The sequence below is a fragment of the Parasteatoda tepidariorum genome, chromosome X2, assembly GCF_043381705.1.
Source record: "Parasteatoda tepidariorum isolate YZ-2023 chromosome X2, CAS_Ptep_4.0, whole genome shotgun sequence".
NCBI classification, from domain to species: Eukaryota; Metazoa; Arthropoda; class Arachnida; order Araneae; family Theridiidae; genus Parasteatoda; species Parasteatoda tepidariorum.
In genome coordinates this window covers 27,207,302-27,225,801 of record NC_092215.1, presented here as the reverse complement: position 1 = coordinate 27,225,801, position 18,500 = coordinate 27,207,302, and the positions used below count along the sequence as shown (strand labels likewise).

At 26.3% G+C, this 18,500-nt stretch overlaps 2 protein-coding genes across 2 annotated transcripts in view; one reads left to right on the top strand and one right to left on the bottom strand.

The window, feature by feature from the left end:
* Positions 1–1,925, top strand: part of LOC107455124 (chitin deacetylase 1) — a 38,169-nt gene extending 36,244 nt beyond the window's left edge. Inside the window, exon 5 of the mRNA XM_043041061.2 lies at positions 1,010–1,925. Coding sequence (XP_042896995.1) covers positions 1,010–1,844 — 835 coding nt within the window. The 3' untranslated portion in view covers positions 1,845–1,925. The remainder of the gene's footprint in view (positions 1–1,009) is intronic.
* A 314-nt stretch (positions 1,926–2,239) lies between these two features.
* Positions 2,240–18,500, bottom strand: part of LOC107455115 (ADAM 17-like protease Tace) — a 39,785-nt gene continuing 23,524 nt past the window's right edge. The window contains exons 14-19 of the mRNA XM_071188428.1: positions 17,898–17,971; positions 16,747–16,862; positions 14,573–14,651; positions 12,489–12,577; positions 9,644–9,700; positions 2,240–9,517 (exon numbers count right to left, since the gene is read on the bottom strand). Of these exons, the coding sequence (XP_071044529.1) occupies positions 9,179–9,517; positions 9,644–9,700; positions 12,489–12,577; positions 14,573–14,651; positions 16,747–16,862; positions 17,898–17,971 (754 nt within the window). The 3' untranslated portion in view covers positions 2,240–9,178. The remainder of the gene's footprint in view (positions 9,518–9,643; positions 9,701–12,488; positions 12,578–14,572; positions 14,652–16,746; positions 16,863–17,897; positions 17,972–18,500) is intronic.

The window sequence follows — 18,500 nt, the reverse complement described above, 5'->3', positions numbered from 1 at the left end:
TTCTTTGAATAAAAACAAAAAATTTTCCTAAAGAATTTAAATTCTTAACCCTGTTATAACTACAGGGGTCAAATTTTTCAGTTTGCAGTTGATCCTCACTCCCAACCGGGATCAAAAATATATATTCATTTAGAGAAAAGAATTTTTGTGTTTTATTTTTTGTTGTTGTTTAAACTAGTAATGTTTTCTGTTATTTATTTAATATTATTGCGATTTTTATGAAATTATTTAATTGAAAAGCTTGTGAAGAAAGAAATTTTAAAAGAATGTTTTTCTAATAACAACGTAATAAATGAATTACGAAAAAGATATCCATTTATGAAAAATTCCATTAGTATTCTATATCGAATAAAAATACCCAAATTCAACAAAGAAGTCTATTTTACTGATAACCATTCTCAACGTTTATTTTTTTCCTTTTTATATTAATGTAAACCATATTTCAGCACATTTATTTTCAGTTTATGCATGCATTAAAATCAAATTCGAATTGGACTAGATGCCTCTCCATACCTGCGAATTTAACTGAATGACATAAAACCAATTTTAAGACTAATATTGCTAAAACGATATAATGAAAAAATTTCATTCTTCATTCCTTCACAAAAAATTTTCAACATAATTAATAAAATTTAGATCATTACATATTTTCAAAATAATTAATAGTCCTTCGTTAATATATTTACAATTGTTTAATGAAATTTATTCATTAAGTGTCGAGGTTCCGCCAAAAGAAGCTCGATCATTTAGGGTCGAGCTTCTTCGAAAAATCTAGTGAACCGCTCGCTGATCTAGTCCGGAGGAGGTAATGCAATTTTTAATTGATTACATCAAATTAAATGCAAAATATGTAGTACAAATTAAGTGCAATATTGTTATAATAGGCATACATTTTTATTTATTATGCAATAAACTCATTCAGAAAAACAAATTTATTTGTATAAGCCATATTAGCATTTCAGTAAGTTCATATATTTGAATGCTTCATGGTTCTATTTTTCTATTATAGACACAGAAACGAAGAAAAATACTGGAGTGAGGCAACTGTAGAAGGCTGGGCTAAAGAAATGGCTGGAGTTAGGCTTATTATTGAAAGATTCTCTAATATTACAGATAACTCAGTTGTAGGCATTCGTGCACCCTACTTAAGAGTAGGAGGTAACAACCAATTTTTCATGATGGAAGAACAAGCTTTCCTTTACGATTCCACAATTACAGCTCCACTTAGTAATCCTCCTCTTTGGCCATACACCCTTTACTTCCGTATGCCCCACAAATGCCACGGCAATGGCCAAAATTGTCCAACTCGATCCCACGCTGTATGGGAAATGGTCATGAACGAATTGGACAGACGAGATGATCCAAACTTCGACGAAGAACTTGCAGGTTGTGCTATGGTAGACAGTTGCAGCAATCTTCTTACAGGAGAACAATTTTACAACTTTTTAAATCACAATTTGGAAAGGCATTATCGTACCAACAGAGCTCCTCTTGGACTTTTCTTCCACGCTGGGTGGTTAAAACTTAATCAAGAATTCAACGATGCTTTGATTCAGTGGGTTGATGAAATGCTTGATAAAAATGATATTTACTTTGTTACAATGACACAGGTACTGCAATGGATGCAGTCCCCAAAAGACTTGTCTGCTATTAGAGATTTTGCTCCATGGAAAGAAAAGTGTGAAGTTAAAGGTCAACCATTGTGCTCACTTCCTAATGCCTGTCCTCTAACAACAAGAGAGCTTCCAGGAGAAACTATTCGCCTTCATACTTGCATCGAATGTCCTCAAAATTATCCATGGGTAGAAGATCCAACTGGAGACTACTTCGCATTTAAAAAATAATTTCGTATAGACATTAAAATTTCAAACTTTCATACCATACACTTGTACAGAAAATAAAATTTCTTCGTATTTTTTCCATAATTTTGTCATTGAATTATTTATAATGTTAAGTTTTAATAGAAAAATATGCGTGAAGAGAAAGAGCAACTATTGTGCTTATTACCAAATATTTCTCTAATAGCAACAGAACTTACAGTAGAAAACATTTATTTTCATATTAGCATCGAATGTCCTGAAAATTATCCATAGGTTAAACATCTGATTGGAGAATATTTCACATTGAAAAAAATAATTTTGAATAGACATTATTTTTAAAATGTGAAATAGTCTCCACTGTTTTTTTTAATTAAAAATATCAAAGAAAAATGAAAACTTCAAAATGGAATAAAACAATCTGAAAACTTCATAAATTTTTATTAAATAAAGCAAGCTATAAAGCAAATCTTTTAAATTGTTTGTTTCAATCAAAGTAATTTCTTAATAGCTGATACAAAAAATTTCTAATGATAATTAAAATACATTTGTTAATATAAATAACACATATATTAAAAAATGTAAAATAAAATATATGTATTCTATTTTAAACAAGTAAATATTTTTAAATGTAGATAGCATTTCCTATAGCAGCCTTGTTATAATTTAAACACCCAGCAACGTTTTGTGAAAACATTATTAATTTTTTAAGTTAAAAAAAACCTTAAGTTAAGCTAAGTAAAGAACTAAATTTGAGCATTAAAATAAAATAATTCTAAAAACTTTAGTAATCAGTACATTATAATAATAAATGTGCACTTAAATATCATAACAGAAAAAGTTAAATATTTAAGTGATTAAAAAACATTTTTAACTCTCTTTCAAAAAAATTTTTTTTGTAAGTAAGTCAAATATATTTAAGTAATGAAAATTAATTTAAAAAAGGAACAATGAAGTAATTTTGAAAAGTAGTGTACATTAATGAAAAATATATAAGTATTTCATGTATTGAGTTGGTGAAGCAGTTTGTTCTTATATCCCCTGTTACTAGGTGAAAGTAACTACTCAGATTTTTGTGTTTTGACTTTTACCAAATAGTTTTCATCTGATCATCAAAATGTTTTTCTAATACCTTTCACATTTTTAGAATGAAATTAGATCTATAATTGAACATAATTTACATGTTTTGGTGCAGTTTAGTTATGCTTCCATAAGGGAAAAAATTCTTTCACCAACCTTATATGTATACTCATTTACTAAAGTTATCAACTTGTATTTAAAATTTTAAAAGCTTACCAAAGATTTCTAAGACATTTAACAAAACAAAAAAATTAACATAAGTTGTTTGAATGCAATATATAATCAAAAGCAAAAAATAATACTGCCTAAAATAGTTTTCACCAGCATTAACCAGTGTTAAGTTTGTTCACATAATTAGCACTTTGAAAATAAACATTTATGTATAACTAAACAGTATAGTTAAAAATTGAAACATAAAAGCTAAAAATAACACTAAAAAAGCATTTACTTTGAATAAAAATGATTTTGACATTAAAAAAAACCCATAAAAAACATTAGTCTAAAAAAATTTTTTTACAGAAAAAATATTAGAAGAAAAGTTAAAATATATATATAAAAAAGGAAAAATATACCCTGAACAATTCATTAAGACTCTTCAAATAATTTTCCTATTAAAAAAGCGTTACAACTATCACACCCATTTTTAAATTTCAAACTATATCTGAAACATAAAGTAAAAAAAAAAAAATCTAAAATTTTGATTTTGAATAGAGAAATTACTTTCATTGTCAAAACTATAAAAACATGTTTAAACAAACTTTGTGTTTTTTATTAATATTTGATCTTACTCTTACACAATATTTGAGTAAATCATACAAATATTTTTGTTTAATAAAAAGATGAATTTGATCTCAAATTTACAACAAGTAATCAACAATTATTCACAGAAAATATATAGGTATTTATAACACACAGCATAGTAAACTTTAAACTAATTTAAACACAAATATTGCTTTTCTTTAATTTTTGAAATGCAACTCAGCAACCATTAAAATTTTTGAATACACGCATGAAACATAGATATTCTAATTACATCAAACAGCATATAGTCATCAAATCATGGGACAATCAATACATTTTAAATTTCAAAAGTACACCAAATGCTCACAATTTACGAACATATATCTATTAAAAATGTGTATTGAATGAACATGAATAAGTGCATAATTTTCTCATTACATGATAAAGCTTCAGATAACATTTAAATTAATTTATAAGAATAAAACTTAATTTTACACCACAGTATAACAGTTTTTAACATGAGTCAATTTTACATAATAAAGGAAGAAAACCTTTTCTTAAATTAAAGCTATATTTACAATACAAATATCTCAATTTTTAGTCACATCAAAATAGAAAAAATATGGTAACATTTATACGATTTAAAATAATTATTTACAGTACTAATGATTTAAGCACACAACCAGACTTCGATTTTTTTTTATGGATTGAGCATATTTATAAAATGTTTGAAACATTACAGCAATAATATATACATTAATATATATAAATTTTACCTTTGAGGTCTAAGTTAATTGTGAGGATACAATAAATATTATTGTATGAATCTTGCTTTTTAAAATCATACTAATACATTAAAATGTATTGTTTCCAAATTAACTGTTTTTTTCCTCATTATTTTAATAATTTTAGGAAATTCAAAATTTCAGTTACTAGTATGTTAAAAATGTATACAATATTTCTAAAAATAAAATAAAATATCTGAAATATGAGTGAGTGACATAATGCAATTGCAAGCATTTAACCAAATAGACCATAATAAAAAAAAACCTTTCTATAAAGATGAAGGGAAAAACTGTTCCTGGTATTTCATGCTTCTGTAAAATCCACAAATCGTTAGATTATCATTAATATTTTACTAATTAGGTATCTAAATCTAATTTTAAAAATTGAAAGGATAATCCTATCCTATCAAAATTAGTGGATTTTGCAAACGTTTAAGAAGTTTTCTCCTCTATCTGCCAGCAATAGTTATAGTAAGATCTAATTTAAGGGGATATACAGTGTGGTTCAAAAATTTATGGCACAAATGTAAAAGTTTCATGGAAACTTAAGTGTAGAAGAACAATAGATGCAATAGATAGCTTGCTATAAACAAAAATAAAATATTTTAACTATTAAAATTTTAATAAATAATGAATTTTGTTCATAAATACAAACTCATAGCACGAAAGTTATTTTAATAAAATTTCAGTAGATCAAAAAGGCCAACAAAAAATACTATTTAATAACAGCCATACTTTGATAACATTTAAAATTAAATTTCCATCAGCTGAAATAAAACTGCTAACTATGAGAATTATTTCAATAAATCTTTGCAGCTATTTTTATGAACATTGTTTTGTGTGCTGTAGCTTTGGATTAACTGCTATTGACTAGCACAGAAATAATTAAAAAAATTAATGATGTTGGAGCCTTTGTCTTCAGAACTTAAGTTTTTTTTCATAAAATAGGCCTCTCATGATTGTTTTGTTTCCTTAAATGTATCATGATATACATCAAAACTTTAGCAAGTACCAAGAAATACTAGCAGTTGTATTCCAATTTTGAAAAATTTGAACAGAGTATATGGAATATCCTATTTCTTATATAACTTTATTGGTGCTATGCACTAAGTTATTATATATAATTGAATTGCCATCAGTTACATGCTGAGGATAAATTTAAACTCTATATAAATACAATTCAAAAAACAAAAACTTAATAGTATTCTCTAGAATAAACAAGGTATTCTTAATTTTTAAGAAACATAACAAAATTACAAGAAATTTTAATTTATCTCATAAAAAAATTGTCAGCGCATATTTACAAAATAACTTTATATTGGCACAAATAAATTACAAATTTTAGAGAACTTTGACTTTATTTTACCGATTCAACACTTACCTTAGTTTATACAGAATATTTTTGCATGTTCAGACTTTGTTTTGAACAATATTAATTTAAAAGAAATTTAATATTATTCATGTGAAATTTTAAAGCAAAAAATATCCTAAATTTTTAAAAGAAATTCACAGATAGTTTTAAATTAGATATTCTAGACCAGCAAGAGCTCAAATTTGTTGAGATAATAAAAAAACCAAGAATCATAATATAAAGTAACATTTTTATAATTTTAAATACTTATATACTAAGTGCTTCAAATGATATTAAACTAAATAGCTATTTAATTATAAAACATTTATTTTCTACTAAACTGTGTATTACTTTTTTTTTCTAGATAAAAGTATAGATGTAAAATGTTTGACATAGTAATAAAGTTCCATGGCATATTTTAATAATTTTTAATTCAACTAATGAAAAATAGTAAGTTACTCTGAATAAAACTAAAATCTTATTAATTTTATATTAATTAGGCTTACTGTATTATAAGAACTGACAAAGGTATGGAAATTTTCATGTCAAAAATTTCATATTAATGCTAAATCAAATTAACCCCTTAACTGCCGCGGGCGTATATATACGTCTCAGCCAGACGATGCGTTAACTGCCGCAGGTGTATATATACGCTTTCTCGAAGTACGATGCTTTGCATTGCGCTGCTATAAATAGAACTACACCCCCTACTTCCGAATGCAGTAAAATGGCCTTGAAAGTGTTTGCTTTGCGAATGTATTACAAATTTCGGAGGAGGGGGAATGGGAAAAGGATGTTATGGAAAAGTGATATCATATTAATCGCTTGCGTGTATTTATTTCAGTAAGGTACGGTTTATTCTTTTTTCGCTTTTGTTTCCCGTATGTATTTGGTGCTTTTTATTCCTTCCATCAACGTCTTCAAAGAGAAATGCATCGCGAAAATGTGCTGTTTCTTCATGAAAAAAAATTCTTCGTGAATCCCGCTATCAGTGCGATGAATGTGATGTTGATTTATGTATCCAACCATGTTTCAGGATTTATCATACAACAGCTAAGTTTTAACATCTTTTATATTGTATTTTTATTATTTAATTTAAAATTTGTATTTTCTTTCCTTCCTTTTTCTTCTAAAATTAAACTGTTTTTAAATTGCAAAGCGTGCATCATTTTTCCCACTCAAAACACCGTGTAAGAAAGTGCACTTGAGCGTAAAACGGTGGCACTGGGGAGTGAATCACGTTAATTTTACTCGGCAGTTAAGGGGTTAAAGCAGGTCCTCGTTCAAAGTATTATCAAATCACAACTTATAGTGATTTTTAGATGAAAACACATAATGAGCAATAAAATTACATGCGTCTAGAAAAATTTGGTTCAATAAATTGTTTTAAAATTTTAATAGAATTGAAAATGACAAGAAGTCAAAAATAAAATTTAACACAAGAATAAAAAAAAACACAACAATAATTTGATCTAATAGCTGCAAATTTGATAACTTTTGAGCAATTAGAAAAAAAGGACACAATATAAATGAAAAATGTTTCACATAAATGAAATATAGTGTTAGTTCAACTTAACATGTCAGCAAAAAAAAGTTATAATTTAAAATATTTTACACATGCGCAGCGACTTTAGTCTATTATTCACAGTATATTATCAGACTAATGAAAATATTGCAGAATTTGTACTTTTGAATTGACTAAGAGATGAAAAGGAATACAGTTCAAGATCAATTATCAAATTGCATGTTGCATTTACAGTCTTCAAGACAAAACATCGGTAAATTAATTTATCATTTTTTTTTCCATCTGTAAGTCTGAAACAGATTTAAGTGGCTTTGCTGATAATCTTAAGTAATCCCCATTGTAAATATTTGATCTATAATTTTTCTTTCAATTGCACTGCTAAAAGGAAGTGATAGTAATATTTAAAGAAATTAAAGGTGTGAAATACTAATTTAAAATCACATTCAACCAAAAAAAACTAATATACATATATATAAGAACTAAATTTTTATGCTTTTGAACATTCAATAACATGTACCATTTTCCTATTACAGGAGTTTGTTTACATATATAAAAATAATGGCAGTGATTCCTCACATAGAGCAATTAATCAGAAATAATTTTTTTCTACCCCTTAAACATTTTGAGTATTTTAATGTCTTATATTAACTGTTGAACAATTAATAAAATTTATATGAATTATTTATAAATATTTCTTTAAGTATATTAAAAGTCTTTGGAAACAGCCCAACCCAATTAAAATAAATTAGGTATGATTCTTTACTAAAAGCCTGATATAAATTTGAGGTCTATTGTACATGATAACTTTATAGTAACTAATTTTCAAACTAGATTTATCAAAATTTAAAAAATTATCAAACTAATTATCTGGCATTCCAATTTATAGAATTCAGGTAATGGATCTGATACTATATTCCTCTACTACTGTCTGATAATAAAACTGCATTTTAAAATGATGATTAGAGAGCAAGCATAAAAACTTAAGCTTCAGTTTATAATACCCCTTGTAAATTGTCAATGTTACTTGTGATAAAAAGTATACTTAAAACTACAGGTATGATAGCAGAAAAGCAAAAAAATGACTTGTTATTTAACAAATATACAGTGATAGTTCTGTGGGTTATATATTTGGTATTTATATTTAAAAAAAGAATACACTTTATAAGCACCAATAAAATAAATTCATGGATAGGAACAAAGTGATATCCAACCAGACGTCATGAATTTAAAAATATTCTAAGATAAAATGACTTGTAATTAAAAGTATACTTAAAACTATGATAGCAGAAAAGCAAAAAAATTACTTTCATATTTAACAGATGCACAGCAATAGTTTTATGAGTTAAATATTTGGTATTTATATTTAAAAAAAGAATATACTTCAAAAGCACCAATAAAATAAATTCATGGATAAGAACAAACAAAATGATATCAAACCAGACGTCATGAATTTAAAAATATTCTACAGACGTCATGAATTTAAAAATATTCTAAGATAAAATGACTTGTACAAACCTGCCATCAAACTTAGTAGGTATTTAAGCAAAATCACATCTATAGTGAAAAGTAATAGATATTTATATTTGGCTTTGCATTGACTCATGGTGAAAAATTAAGTAAAAAGCTCTTTTTATAGTCTAAATTTACTTCAGATAACAATATCTGAAGTTCAAAACAATGAATAATCAGCAGAGCAACCAAACAATAAATATCACAGACTAGAGAGTGTGTGTAGACGGATACTGCTGCAACTTTTGTATCTTATTCTGCTCAACCTACAACCTGCCTTATAAACTGCTGATATTTAAAACAGCTTTTAGTTTTTGGCTTGAACTTGAGCGATTCTTGCAGCAGCCCTATCTACACACTGTCTCATGTGTCACAAAGCCGTAAAAGCTTCTGTGACAACACTTGGGGGTTTAGGTCTATAAGTATGCAAGTCTTCTGCCCCATGAGTGCTTCTAAGTGGCGGGAAGTGCCTGTGACGGGGAGCATAATATTCTGAATCTGAATGGGCATAGTGATGTTGAGGGGAAGGCTCTGGTCTGTATGTGGCTCTTGGGAAGAGGCGATCATTATGGTCACCATAATAGCGATAACATTCTTTAGAAGTTGGAGTGTTACGAGTGGCTGTAGTATCTGGTCGAAAACGATTTTGTCGTTTGATATGTATAACACGAGTGCCTTTATCTTTTGGAAGGCTGAAAGGTTTGGAAATCTGAAATATAATGATTAATATTATTAGATATTTTGAAAAGACAACAAAAATAAATAAACAAAAACTGAAAAAGATGCATTGTTCTAAATTGAAAAAGTATTATGAGCATGCCAGCTGAAACATTACCTCTCTTTTTGTTTTTCCACTAATTACTCTTTCATATTCTTCTCTCTTTTTACGATCCTAGAAAAAAAAACGGTTTTAATATAATAATACTATAGAAGTAGCACTTTAAGCTATTTAAAAATTGACATATTTTATCAACAACTACATTTAAACAAAAACTAATTTTGTTGTTTGAAAAATTAAACTTAGGATTCATTAATGTTCCTGTAGAAAAGAATAAACAATAAAAAAAATATGAATTTGAAGTAACATGGACAGTTAAACTTTGATTTAAATCTTTTGCAATTCCAATAATAGAAATTTTTTTTATTTTTAAATGCAATATTTTCAATATCTCATTTGAGATCAGATTAGATTTGGGATCAGAAAATCATTCAAAATTTTAAAGCAAAATTTCATTATCAAATGATAAAAAAATCTTATTTACGTGGGAATAAAATTAAATGCTAACATTTTAGAAGTCAAATGGCTTTAAGATAAGACATGAAATGAAGTAACTGCTGTAATTATTAAGAGCTGATTAAAGAAAGCAAAAATTTAATAAATATAAAGAAAGAATTTGTTTGCAAGATAATTGATTAAAACTTTCTAATTGCAAGAAGTTAAAAAAACGAGAATAAAGAAAGTTGATAAATGAAGAAGGAAGGAAGAGTTTGTTACTACTTGTAATAAGGTTGCAGTATATGGGTGACAGAAAGGATGCAAAAATAATAAATGAGGTAACAGCATCCAAGGATACATTAAAAGAGGATCAAATATGAAAAATAAACGCTTTTGATTTCAACAAGATGTTATTTAAAATAAAGAAGGTATGTCAGGAATGTTTACAGCATGGATATTTACTGAATTTAGATCTGGCATAAAATATGATACATTTAGAGTCTGGAGAACTTAATTGAAAAGGAAAATAAGAGCAAAATAAAAAATCATGCAGCAAACTTATTTTAATTACTGCTTCAAATGTAAGTAAATCATTCATAATAAATTAATAATTTTATTTTACTCCTTTTCTGTTCCGCAAGTAAAGATATGCTATATAACATTTAAAAATGCTTATGCAGTAATTACTTTGACTAAAATGTTACAAATACAGTACAGAACCCGTTATTCGGAAATCAGAAAACTATAAAACCAGAACGAAATTCGATAAATTTTCTCGCCATTTAAAAAAAAAAACTTTTTTTCCTCATAAGATTTTACAATTTTTCTTTCCTTTTTTAAAGATGTTTACCTTACCATCATTTTGGAAATAATCATAAGTGTATTACTTCATTGTTTTTTCTTATTTTTAAGATTATTTCCAAATTTTTTTTTAGTTGGGTTTAACAATAAAAAAACGGCTTTTTGTAGTGATTCAGAAAACCGGAAAAATCAGTTATCCGGAATAGCGATGGTCCTGACCGTTCCGGATAATCGGTTCCCTACTGTATTATGTTTCTTGATATCATAAATGTTTTATGTGTTTCCCTTGAAGTTTGTGATGTGGGAGTTTCACTATAATAGGATCACAAATTCAATAATGAGATTTTTAAGAGATGTACCATTTTTTTTCCAGTAACATAAATGTAAGCAATTAAATGAAATCACTGACAACATAGTAAGATAAACATAATTTTTTTTGAAAAAACATTTTTGATATAAAAATTGTTCAACAACTTATGATTTTTACTATCTTCTTTTAATGTGTATTGTTTTTTTTAATAAAAATTCAAATTGAACAAAATTTGAAATTGATGTTGTAGAAAAGAATTATTAACAACATTTATAAGAGACTCTTTTAGGAATCTCCCTACATGGTCAGTCAATAAGCTGCATTTGTATCCTCAGAAAATCTAGTAAACAAGGTAAATTTGTTTCATTTTAAATACTGTGCATTTTTTTTTTATGTTAAACAATTACAAATAATGTTTGTAACGGCTCATGTTACATCCACTTTAATTAATGAATTGTGTACAAAAGTTAAACTTTTAAATTTAATGCTATAATTAACGAATATTTTTTTTTGTTAGAAGAGATAGCAGAAAAAAAATAATAGAAAATAAGGCATAAGGCATTAAAACTCATTGCTTTTTCTTTCAGGTTCATACATTATTTAATTTAAAGCAAGCATGATTATTATTAATTATTTTAGGTCTTAAAATTTAAATATGGTTATAAGTGCAAATTTTTTGTTAAAAATTATTGGCTTAATAGTTTTAAATTTAATTAAATGTAACTTTAAAAATATTTCCCTGTACTGATTTTTTTGAAACATAAAAAGAAAGAAAAATAATTATCTATGATTTTTGGTTGAAACCTTGAGACAATCCATGATTTCATTTAAACTGGTGTGGGTGCCCAAAACACACTTTTCATTTTTAATAAAGAAGTGGAACATAAGGGCCAAGACCATTTAATTAAATTTTTAAATATATTTAAACTGAATAACTAAGAACTGTAGAAGAGGGGTTAATTGAAATTAATCCTTAATGAGAATCATAGTGAAGACTTGGATTTGGTTAAAGGCTTGGTAAATAATTGCTCTTTATATTGAGGCGTATCAAGTAATTCATTAAATATCACAATTTTAAGCTTTGTAGGGCTTTGATTTCATAAAAATTGCAAGAAGGTAAAAACTGATTGGCAAACCTTGCCTTAACTTAATAATAACCTAGCATAATAACATTTACAATTTTTCAATGACACCAAACTCGATTATTTAAAATTTAAAAACAAAATAATAAAAAGAACAAAGTGTTGAAAGTTCTTCTATCTATTTTACTATTTATGTGATATGAGTTGTTAAGAAAAAAAAAAGAGTTCGAAATTGTCTAAAAACTTGGAGAATTAAGAAAATATAACTTACAACGTAGCTGATCAAGCAACTAGCAGGAATCCAAACCACTAGAGAAACAATAACGACTGTTCCCACAATGTTGTCATTCAAAAATTTCACTACAGAAAAGAAATAAATCTTAAGCAATGAATACAAAAGTAACATTAATAAAATGGTTATAATAAGCAATTTCAATGCCTGTTTTAACTATTGCACAAAGACTCAATAATAATTGCATAATTTATATCTTTATTGGCTTCAATTGTGTCCAGTTTTAATATTAACATAATCAACTAGTTTGCAGCATAATCTGGTTGGTTTCTTGCAGAGAAAATAATTTTTCCCCCATGTTTATTAAAGGACAAACTGTGCTTGACTGGGAAAATTAACACCAAATTTGCCAAAGTAACATAGCGATTTGAGTATTAAACTTTAATGTTTTTTAATACCATTTTTAATTAAAGCAAAATATATACAAGAATAATAAAAATACATAAAATTGATCGTATAGGGACAAGTAAATAACATTTATGAAATTTTTTAGCTAAGGAAATGAAGGCTTTGAAACAGACATTTATCTTAATCCTTGACATAAAATTAAAAATTTACAGAATTGAATATTTTGATTCAGCAATTACGCAGAAATATTTTTAGTAATGTACCATGAAAAAATATTCTGAATATCTTATGATGTAATGATTAGATTTTCCTGTACCAATATATGTCTTAATGGTTTAAGGGATAGTTAGTATGCTAGTTAATTGGTGCAGACTATATTTTAAGTTACTAAATCAGTCATAAAACTCAACTTTTTCTTGTTAATTAGATTTTTTTTATTATTCAATATAGCTGATGTTGAACAGCCAATCCCTTTTTGGATTTATGACTCTCAATGTTCAACTCCAAATTATTATAACTATGAACAAGCTTTCCTAGGAGATTTTTTGATGGAACTTAGGTTAGATGGACAGTAAAACCTCAAAAACCTAGCACAGTTACTCTAACAGCAAAGAGATTACAGCTCATGCTCACTGGGTATATTTTAAGTCAAACCCATGATCGACATGAGTTGGAGGAATTAAAATCACTCGGACATTCCTGGGATTTGAACCTGCATCGCCTCATTTAGAGGCAAGCGCTTAATCTTCTGTGCCCTTGCGACTCTCTTAATAAAGATAGCTTTTTTTTGAAAACCAAAATATGAAGAAAAGATGATATTTCAGTTAGAAGAGTAATCAAATATTTAAGCCCTGTGATGATAATTTTACTTGTTTGGAAATTTTGCCATATTTCTGGAATTCTTTATGTAAATCAAAATATTTTAACATTCAATAATAAAAATATAATTAATTACGTTTAAAAATATTTTATAATAAAATTATAAAACTAATTTAGGTTAAAGTAATTATGAAAAAATAATTTCCCCTGTTCTTTTTATTAGTATTTCATTAAAAAAAAATTGTGAATCGTAAGATAAACAAATTTTTATAATTCGTTTCAAACAATGTAATTTTAAATCTAAAAATTCAAATTTGAGCAACATCTGCTTAATAGTTTATAGTAATAGAACTTCAAAAAAGTAAAATATTTAATTTTTCAAAATTTTTTGTTTACATTTTAGATTTTGTCATTTAAAATTACAGAATTTAAAAGAATATTAAAATTTTTATACCTTACAGTACAATTTTTTATAGAGTACGTACATACTTTTTAGAGGAAGTAAATTTTTATGTTGGATTTTGTAACTAAAAATTTCATCTATACTAATTATCACAATTAAGGTTAAGGTTTGAATTTTGACTATTAATTGCATCTTGGTACATGAAAATCCAATCATTAGATCCAAAAATTAAAAATTTTTTTTGGATACTATACTTATTTTCAGTGAAAGTAATAATAAAAATACAATCTACTTTTGATATTAACTCAACGTGTCAGACATTTTGGAATAAAATGTATCAATTAGATCTACATAATTAAATTTTCTTTCAAATTCAAAATAACATTTATATTTTTCTTTATTGAATTTCAGACTCAAGAGAAAGATTAATGCCACAGTGGTGCATTCTCTACATAATTAGCAAGCTAAAACATTTACGTAAACTAATACTTACTGACAGTATTAATATTAATATCTTCAATAATGTCCCAAAATCTTTCAACGATATCTTGAACAGTTTTCTTGCATTCTCCCTAAATTAAAAAGAATCCCCAAAAAATATTAACAACAAAAAATTCTAAATAAATAAAGTAGAAGATAGGGTCAGGTGGAGTAATATAGCCATAAAAGCAGCTTTTTAATTTACTCAATTGTAGTAACAAAATATTTAAAAAAATTAATTTTACACTACATTTCTTTAATAGATATTGCATTACATATAAAGAAAATTTTTTGCTCAATCACTTCTTTGTAACATCGTTTTTTCCATTTTTTTCTTCATAAAATTTGACAGGATAAAGAGTTCACACAAAGAAACAGACCTAAAATGTTTACTGTTTGTTGAAAAATATTTTTTATAGTTTAGAACATTTATTACTGTTTTGTTTCAGAGTAATGAACTAAGTATGAATTCAAATAGTCAAAACTTTATTAAAGAGCTGAACAAGTTATTCCAACTTTTCAATACCACATATCAGATTTTAGGTTTACTACTTACCTTAAACTTCTCTACAGCTATAGTATTAATGAATCCTATCCAACTTAATAAAATACACCAAGTCAAAAACAAATTGCTATACATTTTGTTGAAATTTCAAGAATAAAATATAGAAAAAGAGCAATTTATTTCCAAAACGATATGGAGATCTTTTTAAAATGATACTTTTTTCATTTCAAAATTGTAGGTGGCAAACATGAATATTATAATTTGTGTATGATTTAATGATATGAAAATTTGTCTAAATGTGTTTTTGAGTTATTGTTATACTTCAGTTTAATTGTACTTGTTGTAATCAAGAAGAAAATCTGTTTTCTCTCAGTAAAATGTTTGATTAATATACTATTTAATTAAAAATTTAATTTATAAATTCAAAAAGCTAGAATAAAAAACAGAAATAATATAATGTATTCTAAGTTAATTTACATAGAATCTAATGCTAATCTCTTAATTCGACAATACAGAAATGTTACTTAAAATTATTAACTTATTTACTGAAAATTGTAAATGCTAGCCTTTTAAAACTTTTTAAATAATTGAAAATAACAGTAAATGAAATGGAGCTTAAGAATAAAAGCCAGAAAATGAAAAACAACTTTCCTTTTTTCATTATTTTAAACATATAACTTTATTTTTAGCTCTAGAGTTTCCATTTTTTATTCTTTTAACGATTAAGTTCAAAGGATTGAAGCTAAAAATGTTTTGGTGTTATAAATATTTAACGAACCAAGAATAGAGCAAGACTAGAAAAAATATTGTTAAGTAGAAACTAAATATTGTTAAACCCTTAATCCACTTTTCAAATATGTAAGTATACTTTACAAGTTAACCAATTTTTTGTAAAAATGCTTTGAAGATATATAGCTTGTTCCTTAAGAACTATAAAAGTGTCGAATCATCTCTCTCTCTCTCTCTTTATATATATATATATAAACAAGAGGCAATAATCAATAATTTTAAAAGTTGCATTCAAAATATAGTTTTAAAAACATCTAACATTTGCAATTTAGTTGGTTTAAATCCTAAATGTATAGTTTCAGTTTAAAAATAGTTTTTATTGAAGTTGCTTGCTAATTTGTTCACTTACATCTCTTAGCAAGTATGGGAAGATTACTGACCTTTTAAACAGACTCTTTTTTTTATCTTTTCTTTTTTTGAAAAACTAGTTTAGATATAAGAAAAACCTACTACCCTATTACATTAAATTTGTGCATTGAGTCTCCATTTGAAATATAAAATTAAAAAAGAATTTACTTATTAACAACAGTTTAAACATACATATAATAATATAATATTTGTGCAGTTTTAAACAGTTCTTGTAGTTCATTTATGTCGCACTAGAGCTGCACAATGGGCTATTGGCGATGGTCTGGGAAACATCCCTGAGGATGATCCAAAAACAAGCCATCACAATTTTGATCCTCTGCAGAGGAGAACAAGAACATTTTAAACAGAAATTTCCCATGGAATCAAGCTTTAAATGTTTGGTATAGTATTAAGAGACATATAAATAGTAAAAGTCTATAAGTATTAATTAAGACTGGACAAGTCTGAAGTTATTAATTGATAATGGATTCCTTAAGTCTCCAATTATTAAAAGACAATAAAATAAATATTTAAACAAAATATACCATTTCACAATATCCATGAATACAAGGAGTGCCATCTCTAAGTATTTCAGTTGGTTCAATGGGTTTACAGGTTGAATTTTGTGTTGGCCGGCAGCACCTTTTACAAGCATCTTCCTCTGAAAGATATACAAGTATATTTTTTAAAAAAAGAAAAGAGCAGAAACTTTTAGCAAGAACAGAATTAAAACAGGACATAAAACTAAAAGGGATTGCTATGAATTACAATATTGACATTAAATAAATTTACTAATTTCAGTACGTTTCACTTATGAGAAAAGTCCCAACTAACTCTAGCTTTCATTTTATAAATCTATTACAAAAAAGTAATTTTGACTTCAGTGATAGTTTCCTTCAGTGTGAAAAATACTTCACACTGAAGAAAACTAGCCCAGAATCCCTTACCTTGTTATACCTATCCTTAACTTTGGAATAATGCCAAATATTTTTAAAAATATCAACAAGAGGCACATATTTAAATAAAATTAATAACAGGGCTACAACTATTTATTTTAGTTCTACAGTATTTCTATAGCATAAAATTAATGGTTAATTAAATAGTTGTAATATAGAGTGTTTCAAAAGAAAGCTTCTTAGAATAATCATACTAAATAAAATTACATAAAAATTAAAATAGTATTAAAGTTCAATCACACAATTGTGTGTTCAGCTCTCAAATATTATTATTGTTCATAATATAAGAAAAGATCTCATTTTTATACTCCTATACTAGAATCATTATTCATTAGTTGAAATAGTTAAAACATCCAGCAATAATATGATTTTAGTAGTAATTGAAAAAAAGAATGGAGGAAATATTACCTAAAATTCACACACCCTGAACATTTATTTTGAAACATAAATACATTAGTTTAATTTTAAAAGTTTCTAAAGAAACTTGATTGTTTTCTTAACAATGGTCTACATCAATACAAACCATTTATTAATGCAATTTAAAGTGAAGCAAAAATTTTTTACTAACATATACTTGGTTAAAAATTTTTTAATTGTTGAAGTTTGTATAATCAAGGTTTGATTGAATAGTAATTTTCATCATTTTTCAGTAATTTTTTACAATTATATTATATATTTATATTATACAATATAATTATATATTACAATTATATTATATATTATATTAATTAAATACAAACCTCTATCACATAAACAGGAATGTAGATTAAGTGTTTCACAGAATGGCACACATTCTCCACCACGACATTTACCTCTGAAAGAAAAATTTATTAATTCACATCATAAAAAAACATTTAAACGCAGCAATGGCTTGGTGGTTAAAGCATCGAGCTGTCTCTTTGAAAATATGGTTTTTTTTCCCTATTGGTGGCTAGACGTCTACCCAAATTCAGACCAATGGAAACCAGCTTGTACAATGTTGACCACATTGCCACAATAATGACATTGGTCATGAAATTGTGGAATTTTTACCTCCCTGACCCCACTCGCTGTTGGGTGAATGCTTAACTTTAAAACATTTGAAATTAATGCTACCTTTTTTTAGAGTATATAAAAAGATTTTCAAAATGTAGGGTTCTTAGAAACAAATGAAGAATAGAAATTTCAATTAACTAAATATAGTTTTTATTAGTTACCACAAAACATGCACTTATCCACTTATTTCCTTTTTTGTCATATAGAGGGCAATAAAAATGGTCAATTAAGGTATCTAGTTAAAATGTCTAAGAGAGAAAGCTAAAATTTGTCTGTGTAAATCAATATCAAATATCACTCTTTGGTAT